The sequence below is a fragment of the Abramis brama genome (assembly GCF_963993115.1).
Source record: "Abramis brama genome assembly, chromosome: 9".
Classification (NCBI taxonomy): domain Eukaryota; kingdom Metazoa; phylum Chordata; class Actinopteri; order Cypriniformes; family Leuciscidae; genus Abramis; species Abramis brama.
In genome coordinates, this window is record NC_139971.1 from 43,691,307 (window position 1) to 43,719,257 (window position 27,951).

At 39.8% G+C, this 27,951-nt stretch overlaps 1 protein-coding gene across 1 annotated transcript in view; it reads left to right on the forward strand.

Moving 5' to 3' along the window:
* Positions 1–27,951, forward strand: part of hcn4 (hyperpolarization activated cyclic nucleotide-gated potassium channel 4) — a gene marked incomplete at both ends in the record, with an annotated part of 87,980 nt that overhangs the window by 6,610 nt on the left and 53,419 nt on the right. Inside the window, one exon of the mRNA XM_084123493.1 lies at positions 21,299–21,722. Within this exon, the coding sequence (XP_083979619.1) occupies positions 21,299–21,722 (424 nt within the window). The remainder of the gene's footprint in view (positions 1–21,298; positions 21,723–27,951) is intronic.

Below are 27,951 nucleotides of genomic sequence, written 5' to 3' on the forward strand. Positions count from 1 at the left end.
ATTAAAATCCTCCATGTCTCCATCCATCCGTATGCACAGATTTATCCGTATCACTGTAATTCAGTCGTTCGATTGATGCCTTCACCCCTTCCACAGGTCACACGCTGCAGATTCAGTGATCAGCGCAGATCAGACGCTCATCAGCGCTAATGAGCGAGATCCGCTTCTGCACACTTCATAAAAGGACAATGACCGCAGTTATTAAAAGGTCAAGCAGTGGTGCATCTAAAGGCAAGCTCACAACGTTTAGCTGGATTTTGCTGTCGCACAGATTTACGAGGTCTACGAGAGAAATACAGATGCTAGTTTAGAATGAGCCGACGTGATCTGAGACGTTGCAATATTTTCAAACCTGTTTGATACGGCATGTGATGTTGGACATTGGTCGAACTAATCCAGCCAATCACAGTGCAGATGGTATAAACGGGAAAAATCTCATGATCACTTCTCGAGAGCACGAGCATGTCTGGGTCTCATGTATTTTAATTATGAGGGTAAATAAAAATTGCATTGAAGAAAATGATGCAAAAACATTATTTACATTTAAATTGTAGTTATTTTACATTATTTTAAAGTATAGGTATAGGTGTTCTGATGCCAACTTTATGCTGATTTAAATGAAAAAAATCACTGAATTCGTTTTTTTTATGTAATACAGTAAAAATATTGTATCACGGTAATATTAATATAATGAGAGATACCATTGACAATAATGAGAATAACCTCAAACATACTTCAATAATGATTTTTTTTTTTTTTTTTTTTACGAAAAGTGCTTAATTTTCATGAAAATAATCTTACAGTATAAATTGCATAATTTTCTTAATGCAAAATATGATTTATTATCCTTATTTGTGGTGAAATGTGAAATGGACCTGTTTTTGTGGGATTCTCCTCACCTCAGAGCAATGCAAAGGCAATACTTTACATTGCTGTGCTTTTTTTGCATGTTAATATAATTATTTTCAATAGCAGTAATGTTGTGTAATTACCTGCAGTTCCACAAAATAATTCTATATTAAGTGCATGTTGCTCATTAGTGTTTCTCCACGCTCACTAATGGAGTGACGCTGTAACGGACACTGTAATGCGTGACTGTGTGTTGCCCGGGCCTCATCTGCTGTATAGCACATGTTATTTGCTGATGTTGCTGGCAGAAAAGAATGATGTCATGACAGATCGGACAAAGCCTAAATGCTTTTATACTGTGATTTAAAACACAGGAAGTTCCATAATGGAGATCAGAGGAAGGAAGGAAGAGCTTGTGTGATACTGAGACGTTGCTGTAGGCAATGTGCTTGTCACTTCAGGCTTCAGGCGTATTGTATAATATGATTTGTGCAGGACAAGAGAGACTGAGTGCATGTTTTCAGAGAGCAAATAAAGGATTAAGAAGGGACCATAATTAAATCAATAATCTCATTTCCAACTATAAAGTATTTTCTTATCTTATGTTTATTTTATCCAGCCTTTATAATGGGGAGGAACGGCTCGGTTATGGGGAAAGCAAAACATTTGTGAGAAAACGCAAAAGCATTGACCTATAATTTTCCCTCCCATTTCATATTTTTTTCCATGACCATGTCCCTTTAGGGGCTCTGTAAAAAAATAATAAATAAAACAAAATAAGTATAAATATTACTATTGTAATATTTCACAGTACAATAAAAAAATTATATTTTAGAAATATTTAATATATTTTTAGCATTTCAATTTTAAAATTACAAGACTAATATTTATGGCTGTCTTAAAGGTGCAGTAATTGATTTCTGAGAAACGCTGTTGAACTCATGACTCGTGTCCACTCATGATAGGGGAGGAGAGAGAGTGAGCCAATCAGCAGTAGGGGGTGTGTCCACTCATGATGGGGGAGGAGAGAGAGTGAGCCAATCAGCAGTAGGGGGTGTGTCCACTCATGATGGGGGAGGAGAGAGAGTGAGACAATCAGCAGTAGGGGGCGTGTCCACTCATGATCAGGGATTAGAGAGAGTGAGCCAATCAGCAGTAGGGGGCGTGTCCACTCATGATGGGGGAGGAGAGTGAGCCAATCAGCAGTAGGGGGCGTGTCCACTCATGATGAGGGATTAGAGAGAGTGAGCCAATCAGCAGTAGGGGGCGTGTCCACTCATGATCAGGGATTAGAGAGAGAGCCAATCAGCAGTAGGGGGCGTGTCCACTCATGATCAGGGATTAGAGAGAGTGAGCCAATCAGCAGTAGGGGGCGTGTCCACTCATGATAGGGGAGGAGAGAGAGTGAGCCAATCAGCAGTAGGGGGTGTGTCCACTCATGATGGGGGAGGAGAGAGAGTGAGCCAATCAGCAGTAGGGGGTGTGTCCACTCATGATGGGGGAGGAGAGAGAGTGAGCCAATCAGCAGTAGGGGGCGTGTCCACTCATGATCAGGGATTAGAGAGAGTGAGCCAACCAGCAGTAGGGGGCGTGTCCACTCATGATGGGGGAGGAGAGTGAGCCAATCAGCAGTAGGGGGCGTGTCCACTCATGATGAGGGATTAGAGAGAGTGAGCCAATCAGCAGTAGGGGGCGTGTCCACTCATGATCAGGGATTAGAGAGAGAGCCAATCAGCAGTAGGGGGCGTGTCCACTCATGATCAGGGATTAGAAAGAGTGAGCCAATCAGCAGTAGGGGGCGTGTCCACTCATGATGGGAGAGGACAGAGAGTTAGCCAGTCACCAGTAGGGGTGTGTCCACTCATGATTGGGCAGGAGAGAGAGTGAGCAAGAGGGAGATTTAACTGTAGAAAGAGTGATGGCTCTGAGACATTACAAAAGAGAAAAGGTCAGAGGAATATCACTGGAAAACAAGGGTTATGATCAGGCAAGAGCTGTATGACCCGAGTTAATATTAGAAAAGCTTTCCAGCGCTGGAGAGACCTAAGCGGGAAGGCCTGAAAATGGACGCCGAGGTTGCCTTGTTTCTACTCCATACGTGAGTAACATTGGATTTGCTGTGTTTGTGAGGTTAGCTTTAGTGACAGGACAGTTTTAAGTGTCATTGATTGTCTGGAGCTGTTGGCGACTAACAACAAACTCCTGCTTGTGTAAGCTCTTGTGTATTATATGTTCATTTTTTTTCTTCCTTGTTGTTCGTTCGTCATCTTCGCTTTATTTTTCGTGAAGTAGCTACAGCTATAAAGAGACATCCAGTTTTGCATTGCGTGTTCGTGCATTTTAGGGGCGGAGCAATGAAGGAGGGGCGTTTCTTTGGACCGATCACAATATCAACAGTGTTTCTCAGAAATCACGTACTGCACCTTTTCAAACTTTAAACCATCAAGCTTTTATTTTGACCGAAAACTGCAGGGATTTCATAAGCACTTCTCATTACAAGTATGGGAAGATGTTTTGCACGTGTTGCGTTCCCAAATGCACGTTAAAGTGCGTAAAGGTTTTTATTTATTTATCGATTGAACACAAAAGAAGATATTTTGAAGAATGTTGAGATCCAGACAGTTTTTGGACACTGAGACATTCTTTAAAATATCTTCTTTAGCGTCACCCTCATTTTTGCATGAAATAACAGAGATTTAACAGTGCAGTCTTGAAGAGAAAGAGCGTGTTTTTGCACTAACGATGCCGTTAATCCGTCACAGTCTGCAGTGGACAGGAGGAATCATTAGGGGTTCATTTGGTCTGATCAATTAATTCCACCTCTGTTGCTCATCTCTTTACATTTGTCTCTCTTTCTCACACACAAACTTCTCTTTCCATCTTTTTATTCATCCTGCATAACCAGCCGCACATCTCCCAAGAGGGACGTACCTTCGCAGAAAATAAGAAGGAAATCATCTCTCGCTGGTTTATTTTCTCTCTTTCTCTCTCTCTCTCCTCTTTCTTCAGATCTAGTTGAATTTATTACAGCAAAGTGGAGCAGCTTTAGAATACAGAATTCACATTAGAGTTTGATGTTTTCTTCAGGTACAGACAGAGAGAGACTGTGGTTTGAGTGATTCGATCCAGATGAAATGTTCTTTTGTTCCACGTGTTCCACGTTTTCTTCATCCGCTTGGTTTTATTCCAGCGGAAACATCTGTGCGGAGGTAATTGTGTGTGATGCTGTACAGTAAGAGTCGTGTCACAGGGAGCGAGCTGTTTTCTGATATCTGTGACTAAAGCAAACGCAGACGTAATAAGCGCTTACTGTACAGATCTCTTGATAACAATGTCTAATGGCATTAGGGACAAATCACAGGCATATTCTCGTTTTCACTCACTCGTTTTCTTCCTGTGTGGCTGGTTTGCTTTCTTTTCTTCTTCATGTGAAGTGTAAGAGTATGATGACCGTAATTATAAACATTAGATCTCTTTCTGCCTTTGGGAAGTTCCTAATATTGAATTATGGGAAGTGATTTTCCTCAATCATTTAGTCTGTGTGAGTTAGTTATGTTCAAAGTCAACATGAAATCAAGTTTTTGTATTTCTTAATGCATGTTGTGTATTTTGAACATGTTGTGAACATTTTATCAGTGCACGTTGTGTCCTAAAAAATCTTCGTATTAACAATCTTTCATTGAAATATAATAACTTGCTCAACCTTGGAAATAACTTTCCATTTCGTTGGCCGGGGGTTTCAAAGTTTTCGAATAATATTTTATTATAGACCCTCAAATCTTCTATTATTTCTAAAATATACAATGTATCAGCTATATATTTTTAGATATAAATGTGTTTTTACTTTGATGTGCTTTCATATACAAATATATGTATTTTCCTCCCACCATTAGTCCTGTTAGCTGCATAAACCTGAAGAGAAACATAAAACAATGTCAATCAATACAATAATTGTGATAAATCTCATGATTTCCCCCCCAGTCTTTAAAAGCAGAATGAAATTATAATGATGTCAAATTTGGTAAATTCAATTATTATTATTATTTATACTATTTTTGGCCATCATGTCTTGATATCTGATATTTATATCCCACTTTTAACCATTTTATCAATTCTGATGGATAAAATCAAGTCCTATTCATTATTTGTGTAATTTTTTTTGGTCTGTGTTGAATATCCTTTTACACAAAATGGGTTACGAATTTAATTTAATTTCATGGAGGACATTGATGCAGTCGTTTTTTTATATAATCCATGCATAAAATTTAGGTTGACTGACGATTAAACAGAACTAATACGGTTGAGTTTCTGTGCGAGGAGTGAGATTCTAGTTGAATTCGTTTAGGACAGGAGTGATTGGTCTAGGAGCTGAACGGTTCCAGTGGATGATCATGTACAGTACACACACACACACACACACACACACTCGACTCCCAGCTCAAATGACAGAGTCTGATCCTCTCCCCAGGTTTTGATTGCACTTGATTGTTGGCTGCGTTTCTCTATTGATTTGTTTGGGTCTTGCGGGTTTGTGATCGTGTCTCTCACACACCTGATTTATTTGCGAATGATGCGAGACCAGCGCCGTAAACCTGCTCACACACACACACACACACACAGACGTATCAGGGGACATTAGAGAATATCAGCTTATTACACGGCTACAGGGTACAGTTGATTTCTCATTTACATACGACCAACTTCATTTGAATAACACCTACTCAATATTCATCAGCCCTGATGAACGACAGCGTCGCTGTGTTGACATGCAGACGTTAGCCAATCACTGAGGCTGTTTACTCACAATCGGTTTCAGTGCATGAAAGAAACTGTGTTCCAGTTCTCTAGGAACACTTGCTTTTTCTTTCATCTCTTCTGTTTATCCTTTGCTTCTAATTTTCTCTTCTACTTCTTTTCTTCTTCATCATCATCATCTGCTTCAGTTTATTCTGCTTCTTAACCTTCATCTTGTTCGTTACACCTTTTATTTTTATTTTTTGTCTGCTTTTTCTACTACTGTTTCTATTCTTATTTTCTCCTCTTCTTCATCTGCTTCTGTTTCTTCATCCTTGTCCTTGTTGTTTTTCTTCTTCTTCACCTTCTCTGTCTTCTTCTATTACATCTGCAATCTACTAGTGATGGGAAGTTCGGATCATTTCACCGACTCTCTTGTTCGATCTCGTTCATCAAAATGAACGAATCTTTTTTCGAGTCATTTCGTTCATTTAAGGGGCTTTAAATGTTATACTTTTAACAGGCAAATTCCCCGAACACATCCATCTACGCAATCTCGATCATATTCTGAATTAAGAAATCATTATAATACAGTCAAAAATAATTTACAGGGAACAATAATTACTTTACCTTCCGAGTCGATCCGAACGGATCGTTCATGAATGACTCATCACTGCAATCTACCTGAAGTTCACCAAACTCATCATGAAAAATGTGTGTGTGGTTGACTTTTTTTGTTGTTATATTCCATTTCCACTTGGCTTATACAAATGCATAACGCTTACATTTGGGTCTTTGCTTCTGCTTTATATTATGCTGTCAAAATAAAAGGAGTTAATTCTTAAATGTCACTCTTAAAAAACAAAGAATGCAGAATCTTTAATGAAAAAAAAAAGTAAAACAAAAGCAAAACTTCTGAGAAGAAGCACTGAAAGAGTGACCGACTGCCCCTCCTCGTGCTCTAATTCTGGGAAGGTAAAGTGGGAATTATCGAGTGTCCTGGATGGACTGAAAGTGGGGTAATCAAAAAGGCCACCACTATCAGGAGCACGTAGCACAGCGGATTATTACAACACAATTTATTTAATGGAGGGATAGGGATGCGGCTCTGATGGGACGATAAGAGACAGAGGGATGGAGCCGCAGAGTGATTGAAATAATGCCGTGACCTAGGCTCACTTACAGAGAGGTCACCGAACAGGACACACGCCAACACCACTCGCCTGCAAAGGCTTTTGTGTTTGCATGTGTTGCTGAGCATTTTTCTTCGTATTAAAGTCGACATGAAACAAGAGTTGCAATAGTGTTTTCTTCGCATATCCGAGTGAAACGGCTTCTGGAACAAGAACAAATGCTTGATTTTGCCTGTAGGGAATTGATTGGATGGTTGTGGTTTGCTATTGGCTGATCTCATGTGAGTGACAGGTTGTTGCCCCGCCCACGCCATCAGAGAAGAGAAGAGATGCTGCAAGAGGAAGTTATTCAGATTCAAGATTATTAAAACAATAATGATGTGCACCGATAAATCATTTATACTAAATACTGGAATATTCCATTAAAAAACAAGAATTGTCCATTCTGAATTCATGGTGACTTTAAAGTTGAGATGTGTCATTTTATCAACATTAAAATACTGTATAATGCAGGTTATTAAAGTCCCCCTGTGGTGAAAATCCAGCTTTTAATGTTGTTTGTGTGTCTATGTGGTGTTTTTAATATGCTTTAAGACAAACCATGTGTAAGTCGACACCATTGCTGAGTATTTTCTCCTTAAAACTGCAGTGAACCAAAGACAGTCTCAAAAACACGCTTTGATATCGCTGGTGTTTCTGACGTCACAAACTACCTTGTAACCAATCAGATCAACGTGTGATCGTCAACCAGTGGATCTCTGAGCTGAGCGAGTGAGTGGAGGCGGGGCTCATTTGCATATTCATAGAACCGCGCATACTAAATGAGGCAAGGGTGTCGAGTTACATTCAAGATATTTCAAGGCATGAGGATTTTTTTACAAGGAAAAAAAGTTTAAATATGTAATTTTGGAGATCAAAATGAGTTTTAAGGGATAAAATGATTGACTAGAGGGGGTCTTTAATACAATTATTAGTAGGCCACTGACTGGATATTTGATTTCTCTGAGATATGTAAATGATGTGACTCTTCTGACATGTCAACATCTGACTCAGCCAATGGGTGAGCTCTGGGTGGGACTAACTCTTTGTTTAGCCAATGATAAACAGGGGGCGTGGCCATGGAAGTGTCTGGCAAAAAGCGAATTAAAAACAATCATTGTTTTTTAAAAGTTTGTTGCTGTGATTGGTGCTGAAATTACACAGCTTTTCAGCTTTATTTCTATTAACAAAAAAAGATTTTTGTTTTACTAACAGTGTAATGCTTCGTGAGGTTTGATGTGAGCGTAACAGAGCTGTTAGTCTCTCCAAAGACGCAGCGTTTGTGTTTTTCTTTTCAGTGTGTGGCTGAACACATTATTTTTCATCTTTCTCTTCAAATCTAGTTCTACACAACACCAATTTACAGCCTCGGCAAGAGGACACACTGTATTGAAGGTGTCAGTGTTTCTGAAAGAACAAAACGCTTCCAGGATCAGTTCCTCATATCTGTTACATGCTTCATTTCTTGCTGATAGATTCAACCGATTTGTCTTTTGACCAAGCAGAATTGGCTGCAAACATTTTGTGGTTTGTGTGTTCAAATTGAAAGGATTGACAGTGTCTCTCAGGTTTTCTGGAATGCAATTTTATCATTTACGTCAAAAGCATCCGTTAAACGCCTGGACAGACACCTAGAATAGTATTTACTAACAATATGAAGCATTACTTTGGTTTAATGGGATAAATCATCCAAAATTATGATTCTGTCTTCATTTATTCACTCTTATGTTGTTTCAAATCTCGGAAAAGTTTAGCAGAAGGTTCATGTTTCTCTTTTCCATACAATGAAAGCAGACAGCTTAGACAAATTAATCTTAAACCAGATGAAGAGGGGAATAACATCATTTAAATTATATTATAATATCCCATAAACTCAAACACGGCCTTTATAAGCGTCTCTATCCAGTTTTGACGTGCAGAGATCTAAAAATGGTCATGACATTGATGTTTTAATTATCTTAATATGTTCCTTGAGATTCACTTATAAGTTTTTTGCACAAAAAACAAATTCAACCCTCATTCTAAACCTCTTTACTAAAAAATCCCACTGTTATGATTGGCTAACGTCATTGCATAGGAAACAGCTATTGCACGTGAGTAAGTGTTTGAAAAACATTATCCATATAAAACCGTCATTTACAGATCCAGTACAGTCGGCTGCTTCATCTTTCAACAAAAGTTTCTTTGCAAACTCTCCATTACACTGTGCCTCATTTACAAAACAATCTGCTGTCAAATGCTCCGAACAAACATATAATCCTCCAACGCCATTAAACAAACCATCCACTTTTTCCTGATACTGGGATCCTTCTGACGTCTGTACCGAGACGCAGACCAGCTGTTTAAACTGGACGAACTGGATCAGTGTAGACAGCATCAGTGATTATAATGGGCTCTGTTTGCTTTTAGTGTGATACGCCAGTGGGCGGGGCCTATGGTGCAATGATGTATTACTATTCGTTAATGTGTTGCTCTGGAGGCGGGCATATGCAAATGTCTCTGCTTGTATGACATCACAGGCCCTATCTTGCACCCAGCGCAATTGACTTTGTACAGCAACGCATGTTTCATTCCTATTTTGCAGCCGGCGCACGCAGACTTTTCCCTCCACAGACGCACGTCGGTAAATTAGGGAATGAACTTGCGCTCCCGGGCGGTTCAGCGAAAAGAGGAGGCGTGTTCCGGCGCAAACGTTCCCTGGTGCTATTTTGCAGTTTCAGAAAACAATCCCGCCACTGACCAGGAGAAACCTCGTCTAAAGTCAGCGGCGCGTTCAGATGCTGTTTTAAGGGCGCATGCTTGGCCATAATGAAGTGTGTGCACAACACACACACACTTTGCTTCTCTCATCTACACAGACGCAGCAGTTATCATTTTTAGAAAACCATACATTATTACAAGGAGAAATATTAACACACGAGGGAAATCATTGTTGTGTCCATGAAGATGTGAAAAAATAGGCATAAATCTAGCTTACACATTTACCCAAATTATCATACGCCTGTTTAACCGAAGCTAATTTGTGTGTGTTTCTCCATCCCCAATGTCACTTCTCTGTGTTTTACGGCCCTGACGAGAACGTCGGTCTCCTCGGCTGTGAACCGCTCCTGGCGCGCGTCTGGCAAATCCACCGTTATAATAGCAATCCGCCATGGAACAAGCGCGCCTGCTCTTAAAGGGAATGTGAGATGACGCTCTGATTGGTTTATTTCACGTTACGCCCAAACCACACCTATGAGTAATGAAGCGACTTCAGACCAACACATTTTAGATTTGCGTCGAGATCCGGCCACAAAGTTACTTGCCTTTCGCGTTGATTCTTGCGTTTCAGATCGTTAAAATAGGGCCCCACAGGTCACCCAATATCAAAACGAGCTGTTTTTGGAGCTTGGTTAAAAACTGCTTTGTTTATAATGAGGAGGATGCTTTAAGCTATGAGACTTGCAGGATGTTTTAATAGTACGAAGATCGAGGCAAATTTGATTTCTCATGTCATGACCCCCTTTAAAGGGGTTTTTATCAAAGGGTCCATGTCATTTTCTTCAAAACCCCAGAGATAAAAACTGCTGCACTCAGTTCTGTTGACAAACATTCATATGGAAATCACACGAGTCGATCATTTATTTGTCATTTGCACTGCTTTGGAGACTGTTTGCTTAAAGGCTCAATAGAAAGATGATTGACAGCCACTCTTAAAGTTGAGACATGAGCAGATAAGACGGCTAAGCGGCGTCTGTCTCTCTCACTCACTTGCAGCCAGAATCAACCACACACTGTACTAATAATAAAGTGTAAGTGTGTGTGTGTGTGTGTGTGGGTGTGGGTGTGTGTGTAGGTCATGTGGAAGGGTAAGTGCTGGAAGTTGTTGGATCTTCTGTGTATTTCAGACTTGCTTAAGAGGATGACAAGACAGTAGCAAGATGGATCTGACACACATGTACAAACACACAGACACACACACGTGTATCTCAGTGGAATGCGCCATTTTTACTTTGCAGTGTGAAATGAAATATTTTCCAGTTCTGTATTTGTCATTTAGGTAAATTCTGTCATGCATATCAAGAGTTCAGTCACCAGTTCATTTAACACTTCAGTCAAGCACTGATGCAATCAGAATATAGATGGCATCACTTACACACACCCTACAGATGATCACTTACACACACCCTAGAGATGATCACTTACACACACCCTAGAGATGATTGACACCCTAAACAAATCTGTGCAGATGCTGTTTTTGCTTCTGTGGACGACCTCTGACATGCATCTCGATGCATGTTGTCATATTGTAGTGTTGATTAGGTTTTTTATTATTCTGCTGGTGTAAAGTTTCTGGTAGTGATGGTTTGTTTATAAAAGATTTGCTTCTGTCACGTGACAAATGAGTAAAACGACTCTGACCAGAGGATGCAGGGATTCAGGAGGTGGACTTATCATTTCTGTTTCTTGGGCAGCATTACAATAATTTCACATTTCAGAAATAATCATGGATTGCATAAGTGGACATGTTTGGAGAATTTGGTTATTGAAAATATTAGGCTGTAAAAACATCTGAAAGAAAATGTTGGCTTGTAATGTTTCGGGTGTGGCCTGAACGAACAGATGCGTTTATACTCTGTTGGAGAGTGAAGAGTTGTGTGTATGTGAACGGATTGCTATGGAAGCTTGTTTCCGCCCCAGAATAAAAAGATAATTGCGACTTTATCTCACAATTGTGAGTTACATTTCGCAATTCTGACATTTTTTTTATAAGAATTGCATGTTTATATCTCGCAATTCTGACTTTAAAACTCACAATTGCGACTTTAAATCACGCAATTCTGAGATAAAAAGATGTAAGCTCGCAATTGTGAGAAAAAAAAGTCAGAATTGTGAGATAAAAATTACCGCGCAATTACCTTATTTATTTTTCATTCTGTGGCGGGAACAAGTTTCCATATATTGCTGTCTTGAATGCATCTTAAAAAGACATTATTGCTTTGTCAGAGCTCTCGGAAGAAGGATCAAGAATTATGAAAAATTATGAAAGCCAAGAATGGCGTAAGGCAAAAAAATATTCAGACTTATAAAACTGCACAAAATTCGCTTTATAAATCCCATTCTGCGGAAGATTGTGCGCACATGCGTCTCCTGTTGCGAAATAACCATATATGGAGCTTACAACGCCTATTTTTACTATCCATATCCTCATCTGCATATCATTTGCATATGCATATTCATCCACGTGATAACATGTTTAACGGTACAAGACATTTGGAAAATATGAGATACAGATGTGCGTCACATTACATTGCTAAAATTCATTTAGGAGCCTATCCTTGCCTTGTTTTTTAATAATAAATCAAATAGTATAATTGCTTCATATTTTTAATGGAAACAGACAGGCCTTGTTGTGCATTATTTATATTTTTGCGTGAAAATATATTGTGTTATTATCATGTGCTAAGCTGTAGTTAAAACATTAAAACACAACATGCCACAGGAAAAGTGGTCAAAATTCACTACAAATATTTATATTTATTTGAATATAAAAAAATGTTGTAACTCTCTCTCTCTGGATCCGTTTGGCTGTAAGGGATCGAGCATCTTCCATTCTGCTCTTTCCATTCGCTGATTACATCACCTGCTGCCGGTGTGTGTGTGTGTGTGTGTGCTGCACACAATAGTTCTTGCATTATAAAGCCTGTACATTAGGTTTTGTTCTCGTTAGGTGACGGTAGACATCTTCCACTTCCACTATCCCTCTCTCCTTATCACACACACTGAAACACACACTCTCCTTCGCAGCTCACACTGGTCTCATTCAGAGATAAACTTTCTCAGACACACTCACTGGTTTCTGTCTCACTCAGCGGCTGATGTCTGTGATAGAAACACAAATACACTCAGATAACCAGCGAGAGAGAGAGAGAGAGAGAGAGAGAGAGAGAGAGAGAGAGAGAGAGAGAGAGATTAAACGAGTATCTGTGACTCTGAAGGAGAAGCGTACTTTTGTGACGTAACATCTGTAGAAAATTGTTAAAAAGCACTGTTTTTACACTTACCACGTGTATTATTTATTTATATGATGTTATTATTATTATTATTTTATTTTTTTGTCCAACATGTTTATTGTCTGTAATTTTACAGTGTACAACAACATTCACACGTTTCAATATGACTTGTGTCATGTGACTTCATAAGACTTGAAATACTGCACTTGCAGGTTTAATAATGCGTTAGAACAATCTGAGGCAGAGGAAAAATTATGAATTTTCATTTTCATCTTTCATTATTCCTATCTTGATAATGTGTAACATTGTTCATTGTGTGTGTGCGTGTGCGTGTGTGTGTGCGAGTGTGCGTGTGTGTGTGCGTGTGTGTGTGTGTGTGTGCGTGTGTGTGTGTGTGTGTAGACACCAGGACTCGGCCCATAGGACTGTTATCTCTTCATTAGGGTCACATCATTAATTGTTAGTCTCGAGGTCCACTTATAATGTTAGTAAAGTTTACTAACTACGATCATTGATTTTTCCACCCTCTGTCTGACTAATGCAAAGAGTTTTTAAACGTGAAAGCGATGCAAGATTCCTTGTTTGCTGGAACTGTTTCTTCTATCTGTGTCGTTCTTCTGCCCATCAGCTTCTGTTCAAACACACTTCACCAGATAAACCCAACGCAGAAGAGCACAGATATCTGTCAGCGGACGACTAATGTTACACTTAACCCCACTGAGTACACACTTCAGAAGAACTCACCACCACACACATACACACACACACACACACACACACACACACACACACACACACACACACACACACACACACAGAAACACACACAGAAACACATGCACACACACACACTCAAACTTACACACACTCTCTCTCACACACACACACACACACACACACACACACACACACACTCTTACACACACACAAACACTCACACACACACACACACACACACATACACACTCTTACACACACACTCTCTCTCTCTCTCTCTCTCTCTATCTCTCACACACACACTCAAACTTACACAAACACACACACAGACACACATACACTCTCTTATACATACACACAAACACAGAAACATGTACACACACACAGAAACACACATACACACTCTTACACACACTCTCTCTCTCTCTCTCTCTCTCTCTCTCTCACACACACACACACACACACACAGATGTAGACTAACTGTTCAGGGTCTCCTGTTGAGTTGAATCTCAGTGTATTGGACAGAGTGCGAGAGAATAGACTAATTCAGACCGGCACATTATACTAGAGCAACATCATCTAACATCCGCTCTCTCTCTCTCTCTCTCTCTCTCTCTCTCTCTCTCTCTCTTTAATGTGTCATGAGTGTGTGTGTGTGTGTGTGTGTGTGTGTGTGTGGCCAGATGGCACATCCCCACTTCTGAGAGGGATTCTTCCAACAAACAACAAACTTGTGAGCCAACAAGCACCTCGAAAACAAACAGCCGCTTCACAAACACACACACACACACACACACACACACACACACAGAGAGAGAGAGAGCAAGAAAATACATAATTCAGGAGGATGCTGCTCATAATTCATCTTCATAAATTAGCAGCTTCAATCGTGCCGTCAGTGACTGACACGACACACCATTCAGAACCGCACGACAGGCTACAGTGTGTGTGTGTGTGTGTGTGTGTGGTTGCCAGGGTGTTGCTATGCAGTTGCTTGGGTGTTGTGGGTTATTGAAGGAATGAGATGGAATAAATGGATTAATTGTATATAAATTATTTGTAGTGAATATAACAAAAAACGGTATCATCTTGTGGTTAACTTTGTGTCATGACGACACTCGTTAATCATGGTAAAATCTATAACGGGATAACACACTCTATCACACACACTCTATCACACACACTCATTCACATTCATTCTCCCCTCGTGCAGCCATGACTCCTGCGTGTGTTTCCATGATGACAGCCAGCTGGAGTGTGTGTGTGTGTGTGTGTGTGTGTGTGTGTGTGTGTGTGTGTGTGTGTGTGTGTGTGTGTGTGTGTGTGTGGCGAGAGAGAGTCTTATCTTGTAGCTGAAGGCACTCAAAGGGTGAAAACATGTCATGGACGTCCTTTTAGGGAAACAAGTCTCTCTCTCTCTCTCTCTCTCTCTCTCTCTCTCTCTCTCTCTCTCTCTCTCTCTCTCTCTCTCTCTCTCCAGTGGATGAGAGAAAGGTCATGGTGGCTCATCTCAGGTCTCTCTCTCTTTGTGTGTGAGTGTGTGTGTGAGTGAGTGAGTGAGTGACTGTGAGTGTGTGTGTGTGTGTATGAGTGAGTGAGTGAGTGAGTGAGTGTGTGTGTAAGTGAGTGAGTGTGAATGTGCGTGTGTGTGTCTGTGTGTGTACGTGTGTGTATGTGTGTGTGTGTGTGTGTGTGTGTGTGTGTGTGTTTGTGAGTGTGTCCTTCAGTATCAATTTCTTTAAAAAAAGAATATTTACTGACCCCAAGCTTTTGAGCGGTATCTTCTATATCTACCGTTATGTGTGTATAATTACAGTCAGTATAAATTAAAGCCAGTGAAACCTTATTACATTAATGAGAATGTGGGGTTAAAAGTGTTCAATTGTCAGATGTAAAAAAAAATAATTAAAATTTTGGATAATTTCCCCCCAAAGAGTAGAAATATTGACCTTGTGATGCTTCCGAACATTGATGTTTCCATTATGTTTGGTGGCGCTAGTTTCACTGTACAAACTTTACATTTGCAATATATCTAATATCCTCTTTCTTTCCTTTGATTTAGGATGATCATGACAGGTTTTGTGAGATTTACTCGAGCACTTTCTCTGTCTTTCTCTGTGTTCATGTCGTACTGTTGTCTTCTCTCTCTATCTCTCTCTCTCTCTCTCTCTCTCTCTCTCCTGTTTTCTTCTTCTCTCTGGATGTGTGGGGAATTCATAGTCTAACGTCAGAGGAGTGTGTCGAGAGAGAGCGGAGCCACTGTAAATACTAGATGGAGTCTATTTCTGTCTCGGAACATGAGATTGACTGTCAAATGCACACACATACTGTACGCAAAAACACACACACACACACACATACTGTACGCAAACACACACACACACACACATACTGTACGCAAACACACACTCTCATACACACACACACACACACACACACACCCACATGCACGCTCACACACTCACTCGCACATACTCTACACACACACTCACTCACACACACACACACACACACACACACACTTACTGTATATATAGAGCATGTTGGGGTTTCTATCCTTAATAAAATATGCATGTACAAAACATCTAGTACATGAACACAAATGTTTCTAGCAAACTTGACAGAAATGCCATCAGTAACACAGAAGTTCCTCTGCTTATGAAATAAGACCCGCCTCAACAACTAGATTTAGAGAATTCGTGTTTATTTAACAAGCTTTACATTTAAAATTACAATTAAAATTGTCCATAATTTTGCACATTCACATCTTTGAAAAGCAGTCTGGTGGAGGTTATGTAGAAGTGTTATTTTAGTAGTATTTGCTTTAAATATTGAATATTTAAATTATATATTTAAATATATCTATTTATCTCGAATTTCATTTTATTTCAGTTTTAGTAATTATAGTACTTAAACATATTTATTTCTGTTCAAGTTTTTCATCTGTTATTTTATTTCATTTCAGCTTTATCAATAATGATTTTTAATAATTTGTATTAATCTGAGTTGACAATAACAACACTGTTATACTGTGAATGCGATTAATCTTTATTTTAATCATTATTTTATTTCGATTTAAATTTAGATATTTTGGATGAGCTGCTCCTTTATTGCAGTTCTTTATCATATATAATGTTAGAATCAGTATATGATGTTTCTTCTATGAGAAATAAGAGTATTATATTATTTTATATAGTTAATATATTAGTATATTGAGTTCATATTGAGATCTCTGATGTTTGTTTGCACTTTCAATTTTGTGAAAAATTGGAAAAAAATTGAAAAAATTGAAAGTGAGTCAGCACAAACTGTAGCATCTGTCTTTTCACATGCAATAGAAAATCATTCTGTGTGCATCTCACAACAGTTCCTATATGAGCGATTTATAGATTATCATGACAGAATATGCCAATTGAAGATAGTTAAATCCATATCAGCAACATAAATTCATCAACTAACCATTCAGAGACGTCCAGTTGCATTCTACGTGTTGTCACTTCTTCTTGAGTCTTTCCATCTTTGTCTGACTTCGTTTAAACATAAAAGGCTGAACAGTTTCTGTCATTTTAGTGTGTGTCTGCGTGAAATAATTGGAGCTGCTAACACACGAGCTGTTGAAGCTCCGCCCCCTGTGCCGGGAGCAGCAGCTCATTTGCATTTAAAGGAACAGACACAAAAACGGTGCGTTTTTGCTCACCCTCAAAAAGTGACAACTTTAACATGCTATATAAAAATATCTGTGGGGTATTTTGAGCTGAAACTTCACACACACACTCTGGAGACATCAGAGATTTATTTTACATCTTGTGAAAAGGACATTATACCACCCCTTTAAACTTTACCCCCTCAAATTGTATGTAAGTGTGAACTTGTGAAAGAACAGAATAGAATAGAATAGAAAGTGTTAGTATTACTGGATCAAGTGCTGTCGGAAAAAGAAGCGTCTTCAGCCGTTTCTTGAAAGTGGCTATGGACTCAGGTTGAGTTAGGCAGATCATTCCTCCAGCAGGGAACAGTCATGGTGAAGGTCCGAGAAAGAGATTTTGTGCCTCTTTGAGATGGCACCACAAGACGTCGTTCGCTTGGTTTTGAAAAGCATGCGAGAGTCTGAGGAATTGTTAATTTTGTTGTGATAGTAAGTCATTTTAGCAGTAGAGATATTAGCAGAGAAGGAAGAGAGGAGGGATTGATAAAGGCCAAGGTCAGTAGGATCTTTCGATTTGCACCACTTCCTTTAGAACGATGTTCACGGAGAACATCAGATAACCAGGAGGCAGAGGGTGTGGCGCGGGCTGGCCTGGAGGAAAGGTGGCAGAAGTTGTCCAAGCACGATGTTAAAGTGGAGAAAAGAGTATCAGTCGCACTGTTAGTATCTAGTGTTGAAAGCTGATCAGGTGGAGGAAGTGTGGATGAGACCAGAGAGGATAGGCGAGAGGGTGAGAGTGAGCGTAGGTTTCGCCAAAAGGTGACCTGTGGAGGAGTGTGTGTTGTGTTCTGAGGCAGGTTTCAGGTTTCAGGTTTCAGGTTTCAACCGCAGAAACACGTCAATAAAACTGCTTGAGAATGATATCATGTTGTATTTACCTCAGGAAAGTTAGCCAGTGTTCACAGTTCCTTAGTTAGCTATGAAAACATTAGAGAAGAGCATATTTACTGTTAATTATATATGTACGTTTGAATAAATTTGCCATGAAGTTGTATACAAACATTTCAGCTTTTAATTTGAGAGTAAATATTATATCTGAATATAAATAGCCGTTGAATATAATAGCTCTGTTGTTGATTTTAACCTCTAATATTATAGTGTTTTTGGGAGAGATTTTATTTCCTTGAGAAAAATCAAACTATCGATATCGGCATTGGCCGATATCATTCTGAGTAATCGGCTATCGGTATCGGCTGAGACATTTAGTTTGTCTGAAGTCGCTTCATTACTCATAGGTGTGGTTTGGGCGTAACGTGAAATAAACCAATCAGAGCGTCATCTCACATTCCCTTTAAGAGCAGGCGCGCTTGTTCCATGGCGGATTGCTATTATAACGGCGGATTTGCCAGACGCGCGCCAGGAGCGGTTCACAGCCGAGGAGACCGACGTTCTCGTCAGGGCCGTAAAACACAGAGAAGTGACATTGGGGATGGAGAAACACACCCAAATTAGCTTCGGTTAAACAGGCGTATAATAATTTGGGTAAATGTGTAAGCTAGATTTATGCCTATTTTTTCACATCTTCATGGACACCACAATGATTTCCCTCGTGTGGAATATTTTTCCTTGTAATAATGTATGGTTTTCTAAAAATGAAAACTGCTGCGTCTGTGTAGATGAGAGAAGCAAAGTGTGTGTGCGTTGTGCACAAGCTACATTATGGCCAAGCATGCGCCCTTAAAATAGCATCTGAACGCGCCGCTGACTTTAGACGAGGTTTCTCCTGGTCTGCGGCGGAATTGTTTTCTGAAACTGCAAAATAGCACCAGGGAACGTTTGCGCCGGAACACGCCTCCTCTTTTCGCTGAACCGCCCCCGGGAGCGCAAGTTCATTCCCTAACTTACCGACGTGCGTCTGTGGAGGGAAAGTCCGCTGTGCGTCGGGTGCAAAATAGGAATGAAACATGCGTCGCTGTACAAAGTCAATTGCGCTGGGTGCAAGATAGGGCCCTAAATCTGAATATAAATAGCCATTGAATATAATAGCTCTGTTGTTGATTTTAACCTCTAATATTATAGTGTTTTTGGGAGATTTTTTTCCTTGAGAAAAATCAAACTATCGGTATCGGCATTGACCGATATCATTCTGAGTAATCGGCTATCGGTATCGGCTGAGACATTTAGTGTCGGATTACATCATCGGGTCCAGATGACCTTGTTAAAGCTGTCAACGCGACCAGAGACACGAGTGGACTGACAGAAAATGGCAAATGTCGATCACACATTATCTAGTGTGTGTGTGTGTGTGTGTGCTGGGGAACACTGAGGGTGAAGAACAAATGTTGCGCGTGTTGAATGTGCCGTTCCTGTGACGTGTGTGACGTTCTCCTGGGTTTCAAACCTCAGCGAACAGTGTCAGAAACATCACACTAAATATAACACACACCCTGACAGTGATCCGAACCGCCAGATTCCCTCGCTACTTTGAAGAAGTCCAATTACTGTCAGTGTTTTCAGTGTGTGTGTGTGTGTGAGTGATCACAGCTCAGTCATTACAGACAGTTGTGTGTGTGTGTAATTTCCACTTTAATTAGTGTGTATTCAGGATGCTGTGATTCATGCACAAATTGCTTAAAGAAACAATAAATAAACTATACTGAGCGGCGGGGGTTTGAATTTCAGAGGAAAGTCTTCACAGATACGAGCAAATCGAACCGCTTTCGCTTTAAATTGGCTTTCAAACCGACGATGGATTTTTATGAGCTGCCTAAACTTGTGAGGGTAAATCAACCAGAACCAGACAAGCCGTTCACAACGCTGACCTTCTCTCTCTATGCAATCTATAGAGGCGTGAGGATATATCGCCCAACAACAGAGCCAATCTAGATTCAATTACCAACTGGGCCAAGAGGGCAATTTATAACTAAACACACACACACACGCGTGTGTGGGTGCTCCTGAGGACGGGAGAGGTCGCGCTGCATGTATTAAACTCCTGTGTTTACCGTGGTGGAGAACGCTGAGGAATTCAGCGTCATGACTTTCTGAACATAATTCATCGCTGAAATCTCAAGTGCATCCCGCTTACGATTCATAAGATGAAATCCACAGCGAACAGAATATGAATTTATTGCAGAAAAGAATTTCCTTAGTCACAAAGGTGTGTGCATGCATTTGCATTCTGAATAATTATGCATCTTAATTATGACCATGTGCTGTGATTTATGTGAGCTCATGAAAAACTCTGGATTTGAATTTATATGCTGCTGATTATGTATGAATGATCTGTGTTACAATTCAAAAAGAGCTGTTTGTCTTGTTTTCCAGTTGAAATATCTATTCATTCTTAAAGGTGCAGTAAGCGATTTCTGAGAAACGCTGAAAGTGGATCAGACTGAGCAGCACAACACACTTGTAGCCAATCAGCAGTAGGGGGCGTGTCCACTCATGATGGAGATGAGAGAGAGTGAGCCAATCAGCAGCAGTAGGGGGCGTGTCCACTCATGATGGAGATGAGAGAGAGTGAGCCAATCAGCAGCAGTAGGGGGCGTGTCCACTCATGATGGAGATGAGAGAGAGTGAGCCAATCAGCAGTAGGGGTCGTGTCCACTCATGATGGAGATGAGAGAGAGTGAGCCAATCAGCAGCAGCAGGGGGCGTGTCCACTCATAATGGAGATGAGAGAGAGTGAGCCAATCAGCAGCAGTAGGGGGCGTGTCCACTCATGATGGAGATGAGAGAGAGTGAGCCAATCAGCAGCAGCAGGGGGCGTGTCCACTCATAATGGAGATGAGAGAGAGTGAGCCAATCAGCAGTAGGGGTGTGTCCACTTATGAGGGGAAGGTGCCTATGTTGCATAGCGTGTTCATGATTTTGGGGGTGGAGCTATCGAGATGGGGTGTGGTCATTTTGGGTAGGGGGTGGGGCTTGTTTGTTTTGGTGATTTCAAATATCGACAGTGTTTCTCAGAAATTGCTTACTGCACCTTTAAATACGATAAGTTTTGTTTTATGAAAAAACTATCAAAATGAAGTGAGGGTTATGCATAAAGGAAATAATATCTGCCAATGGGTTCTGAAAAACAAACTTTTTTTCTTTCTTAATTTAATGCGATATCCCAAAATGTGCATAATAATATGGATGGAAACAACATACAACATACTTGTTATTCTGTCCCTCTCCTCCAGGTTTTACTGGGATCTCACCATGCTTCTCCTGATGGTGGGAAATCTAATCATCATTCCCGTGGGCATCACCTTCTTCAAAGACGAGCACACGCCGCCGTGGATCGTCTTCAACGTGGTTTCCGACACCTTCTTCCTCATGGACCTGGTGTTGAACTTCCGCACCGGGATCGTGAAGGAAGACAACGCCGAGATCATTCTGGACCCTCAGCAGATCAAGATCAAATATCTGCGCTCCTGGTTCGTGGTGGACTTCATCTCCTCCATCCCCGTGGACTACATCTTCCTCATCGTGGAGACGCGCATCGATTCGGATTTCTACAAGACGGCGCGTGCTCTGCGGATCGTACGCTTCACGAAGATCCTCAGTTTGTTACGACTGCTTCGACTCTCGCGGCTCATTCGCTACATTCACCAGTGGGAGGAGGTGAGTGGACACTTCTGAGGGTTTGTTCACCGTGCTTAAATGTGGTAATAATGTGATCTGCACAGCAGTTTCATAGTGCAAGAGGACGGAGGAATGGAGTAATATGCCCCTTTTCACAAGATGTTAAATAAATCTATGGCGTCCCCAGAAAGTGTCTGTGAAATTTCAGCTCAAAATACCAGATCATTTATTATAGCTTGTCAAATTTGGCCCTTTTGGGTTGTGAGTAAAAATGCGCCATTTTGTGTGTGTCTCTTTAAATGCAAATGAGCTGTTGCTACGCCTCCGTTCAGAAGAGATAATAACAGAACAGGCCAATCTCACTCATCCAGAATCCCAGAATCACCAGGAGCGAGTGCAGCCTTACGGAGAGACTCAGGAAGAGTTTCTGAATGTTAGTGGAGACATTTCTGTAGTTGTTGTGGAGTTACACTGATCATCTCATCATCATGTTTAACTTCTCCACAAGTGTCCACAGTTCCTGAGGTCTTTATAAGACAGCGGTGACATGTTCTGGTCAATAATGTTCAGTGCTCGTCTGAGCTCAACCACAGAACAGCTTCAGGCTTTGCTGGATCTTCTGCCATTGCATTAGAATGGTTTCACTGTTAGAACTGGTTTCACTGTTAGAACTGGTCACTGTTAGAACTGGTCTCACTGTTAGAACTGGTCACTGTTAGAGCTGGTTTCACTATTGTCGCTTGCAAAACCACATGACGGCACTGTGTGTGTAAACGTGCTGATTAAGGGCCGGTAATATTATAATAAGATCCTCTTACTACGTCAGATTCTAATAATAATAGTTTGTATTATTTGTAGTAATGTACATTTCTTATAATAATTCTATAAAATAATATACACAATAAATTAATTCGGACTCAAACACTTCTCACCTTCAAAAACATCAGACAACACTGCCACGAAAATTATAATACATCATTTATTTAATAATAATAATATTACTGTTGTTATTACTTATATCATAGTTAAATGCTACGGTGAGTAAATGATGAATTTTCATACTCTCTCTTCATATTGAGATCTCTGATGTTTGACTGCAGATGTTTGATTTAGAGACTTGGCAAATATGAGCGTAGTTTGAGAAAATGTGTGAGATTCGCTCTCCGTTTACTCTGGTTGTCTTGTAGAAATGCTTGCGAAACAGAAGAGATCTCGTTTGACACAGAAATGCAGCATATGTTACACGACTCTCGTTTCCAGTCATGGAGGTTTGGCAGAAATCGAAGTGTTGAGTCTTATATGTATCAATTAATGAATGTTTCAAAGTAGAGTGCTAACATTAGCCTGTAATTTCCTCTCCTTCTCTTGAGGATTGGTTTGGATGGTGATTACAGTGATGATTAGAAGCGTTCTCTCTCTCTCTCTCCCCTCTCTCTCTCTCTCTCTCTCTCTCTCTCTCTCTCTCTCTCTCTCTCTCTCAGTGGTGAGAAGTGAAGCTGTAGATGCAGCTGGTCTCTCATTTAGTCGAGCCGTGTTCGTTCTCATAACAGCAGGTCACACACTTTCCCATAGCAGCGCGCAGGATTCAACAGATCCTATTAGAAGTGTTCAAAACATGTTAGAAGTGCAAGATACTTAATAACATCAGTCTTAACAAATCATGAGATCGTTTCAGAACTGCCTTTGTAAAGCTGACGTTTACATTATAGTGATAATGTGACCCTGAACCACAAAACAATTTTTTTTAATTGAGATGTATACATCATATGACAGCTGAATAAATATGCTTTCTATTGATGTATGGTTTGTTAGGATAGGACAATATTTTGCCGAGATACAACTATTGAAAATCTGGAATCTGAGGGTGCAAAAAAATCTAAATATTGAGAAAATCTCCTTTAAAGTTTTATTTATGTTGGTGATTGTGTTGCATTCACTCACACATTTTTAAAAAATATTGTTGGCTATTGCCACAGATATACCCGTGCGACTCGAGACTGGTGACGTGATCCAGGGTCACATATATTTTTGATATTCAATATCTTCCTTCAGTTACTCTGAGCAATATAGCAGATAGTGTGCGTGTGTGTGTGTGTGTGTGTGTGTGTGTGTGTGTGTGTGTGTGTGTGTGTGTGTGTGTGTGTGTGTGTGTGTGTGTGTGTGTGTGTGTGTGTGTGTGTGTGTGTGAGATGAGAGTCGTAATGTGTAAGAGAGTGGAAATGGAAGGCCATGGCGTTAAAAGTGTAATTTCTAAGGAAACAGTTCCTGCTTTTAGTTTAATGATGTCTTGACTGTCATGAATAGTGATCATGATTTGATTTAGAACAGCTATTTTTGCCACTGAATGATTAAGAGTAAAAAATATAGTCACTTCTGGGATTTACTACTGTTCAAAAATTCATACTTTTATTTAGCAAGGACAAATTAAATTAATCAAAAGTGACATTTGTAATGTTATAACAGATTTCTATCTTAAATAAATGCTGTTCTTTTAAAAAGAGAAGGATCATGTTTTCCCCAAAATATGAACTGTTTTTAACACTGATAATAATCATAAATGTTTCTCGAGCATCAAATCATCATATTAGAGTGATTTCTGAAGGATCATGTGACACTGAAGACTGGAGTAATGATGCTGAAAATTCAGCTTTGATCACAGGAATAAATTACACTTTAAAATACATAGAAAACAACTAATTTTTCACAGTTTTTACACGATTTTACAGCCTTATGATTTTTTCAAATACATACTGAAATGGACTGAAAATATTTGAATCTTATGCATTAAGTTTTGGACCTGACACGAGGAAAGCTAACTTTTTTGCTTCTGATAATCTCAATCTAATGCATCCTCTTATCAGTATTTCCAGCTTTTGTTGGAACATCTCCACCCTGGACAGTTTCCTCAAGCAAGTCTCTCTCCCGCGAGTGAATCCAGTTTGTCAGAGTGTTATTGAATCAAGCTCAAATGAAGGCTTAATGACTCTGGATGAGATGGCCATCAAAACAAGCCTCTCTCGCAGCATCCAGGGGCGTCTGAGGACCATCACTGGGAGTATTAATGAAGAGGGTGTTTTAAAGAGCTGAAACACCCCCTTTAGACCATGTTATAATGACAAAGCTTAACCACTTCTCATTGGCAAGAGTTTGCAACATTAGCATGAGGGATCGTCTGAGGCGTTCGTGTTGCTGGACCATCTGTGTTTGTTTATTGAGCGGAGGCAGGGAGTCCGTCTCTATTAGGATCTGCATCAGGGATCGTTCTGATTTATGGCTCGTGTCGCTTTGATTGGATGTTCTGGATGGGAAGCATAATGTCCAATATGGTGCACAGGTCCCCGAGGTTCTTCAGTGGTAGACTCGAGTTCTGACTGCTGAAACACAAACATAACAGCTCTAGTTTGGTTTGGAGTCACAAACCCTGTGGAAGTTCGTTTCTGTTGCAGAACAAAACATTTTAAAAGATAATTGCGACTTTTTATCTTACAATTGAGAGGTTATATCTCACAATTTTGACTTTATTCTTCATTATTCCATGTTATAAAGTCAGAATTGTGAGGAATAAACATGCAATTCTGAGAAAAAAGTTCTCACATCTTTTCTCAGAATTGCGTGATATAAAGTGGCAATTCTGACTATAACATGCAATTGCGACTTTATATCATGCAATTCTGACTTTATAACTCACAATTGCTACTTTATATCATGCAATTTTGACTTTACAACACACAATTGCGACTTTATATCATGCAATTTTGACTTTATAACACACAATTGCTACTTTTATATCATGCAATTTTGACTTTATAACTCACAATTGCTACTTTATATCATGCAATTGCTACTTTATATCATGCAATTGCGACTTTATATCATGTAATTCTGACTTTACAAAACACAATTGCGACTTTATATCATGCAATTCTGACTTTATAACTTGCAATTGCTACTTTATATCATGCAATTGTGACTTTATATCACGCAATTCTGACTTTATAACTCACATTTGCTACTTTATATCATGCAATTGTGACTTTATATCACGCAATTCTGACTTTATAACTCACATTTGCTACTTTATATCACGCAATTGTGAGATAATAAGTCACAATTACCTTTTTTATTATTTATTCTGTGGTGGAAACAAGCTTCCATACAAACCTGACATCTAGGTTGTGATAAAGTCCTCAGGAGGGGTTTAGCTGTGTATTAAGAGATGTAAGAAGGTTTAGCAACATAAAAGGCAAATGTGACTTGTGTAATATAAATATGCACACAGCAGGTGGGCTCTAAAACCATGTAAATAAAGACTCTACAAACACCCTCAGCTTTGCATGGCAGGTTTCTGAACATCTCCTATGAATTACTCTATTCATTTCATGTAGTATTCAGTTTGTATACTGTACAGAGATTTCTGTGTGCGTTGAATATGCGTATGACCAACTACATGTGCAGCTATACAGCGACATATAGGCGCTATATATTTATATATATAATCGACAATGGGCGTCACGACCATAGATTGTATAAAAATATGGACGTAGTGTGCGTGACGTCACCCGTTTGTTTCTGACGAGCATTTTTGAAGCCCAAAGTGGGCGGAGCCGGCGGTTGCCATCTTGGCAGCGTCACTCCCGGATAAACGAAAATGTGCAGCGAGGCGGATTAGCTGAGGTGACGTGACGCTAACAGACAGCAGGCAAACGGCTAGTAGTGACATCAGCGGCAATCCACCTGTCACTCAAGTGGCCACGCCCCTAATTATGCAGAAATTTAAGGCTTAATAAAATTTGAATGGATGAGTTATAAAAAAATTCACCCCTCACAGTTTTCATGTAGGCCAAAATTAGCTATATAGACCAAAACCACTTTTTGTACCAGGCCGTAAACACATTTGTTTCTGCTGTAAATTTAGGCATTTTAACATGGAGGTCTATGGGATTGAGTCTCTTCTGCAGCCGGTCTCTAGTGGCCAGTCGATGAACTGCAGTTTAATCACTTCAGTGTTGGATTCAAGAAAGAGACAGGAAGGTTGCAGCTTGATCAGGACGCAAGAATCGATCGATTTATCTTGTATAGTGTGTCATAGTGGATGACAACCAATGCTGCATCTGAAAGGCTTCACAACGTCCCAACAGAAAGACTAGCTTGTTCAATTTTTTTCCAGTCCTCAATGATGGGGGCTTTTGGGCTTTACCGATGACATTACAACCAGAACAAAACACACCGCTTCTGTAGCCATTGTTTGTTTACACTCTTGTTTCCGGAAATCAGTCGCTAGTTCCGCCTTCTCGATGACATCATGCATATCATTAAAGACGGCGAGCAATGATTGGTCGGGAAGCAACGAGTAGTCAAAAACACATATTCTGACACAGACAAAAATATCATGAAGTCTGAACCCGGCATTAGAATATCATTCCCCTGATATTTTTCACAGACTCTCCTCCAGAATATTGTCTACTTTTTTAATAATATCAACATTTCAACATATGGTCACATCCATTACATCTATTTTTAATTACATGTTAATCAGTCAAGAAAAAAAATAATCCTTTGTGAAAAAATGCATACATGTGAGGTAGGCATACAGTTTATTTGTAATTTATTTATTTATTTATTTTTAATAGTAGCTTGTACGCCATTCACATTCATATTTGTATTGACCTTTGACTGGACGTGTATCTCCTCCAGGAGGTTTGTTGAGGTCTGCAGTCATTGGGAAACACTTGATTTAATGAAATCTGCCCGGTCATGATTTAGTGCACAACATTTCTGTGAGAAACCTCCTTCATCAGTGATTACTGGTGTCTGGTCTTTCATTCAGACATACTGACAGATCTAATCGCCTCTTTCATTCGGGCTCAATTATAAACACATCTAAGAGTTCTTTCTTTTCATGTTTTTCACAATGTCATGCCTATTTCTTACATTGCAAAAGCTGTTAAAATTGAGTAAGCGTTGTGCTGTTTCGAAGATGTGTTTTCAACATGAGGATGTGTTTTTGTGTCCAGAAACCAAGGCAGTATCATACGTATATTTTTGCAGGTGATGCAATACTAGAATGCATATAATTATACAGACAGACAATCTATAAAATAGTTGTGATTAGGGCTGCACAATATATCAAAATTATCGAAAATGTCTATATCGCGATATGCATATCGCAACGGCTTGCAATAACTGGGGTCATGAACAAAAGACAAAGAGAAAATCACTCACTCTCGGCTGAATAACTGTTGTAGCTTTAATAAGAATCAGTATTTAT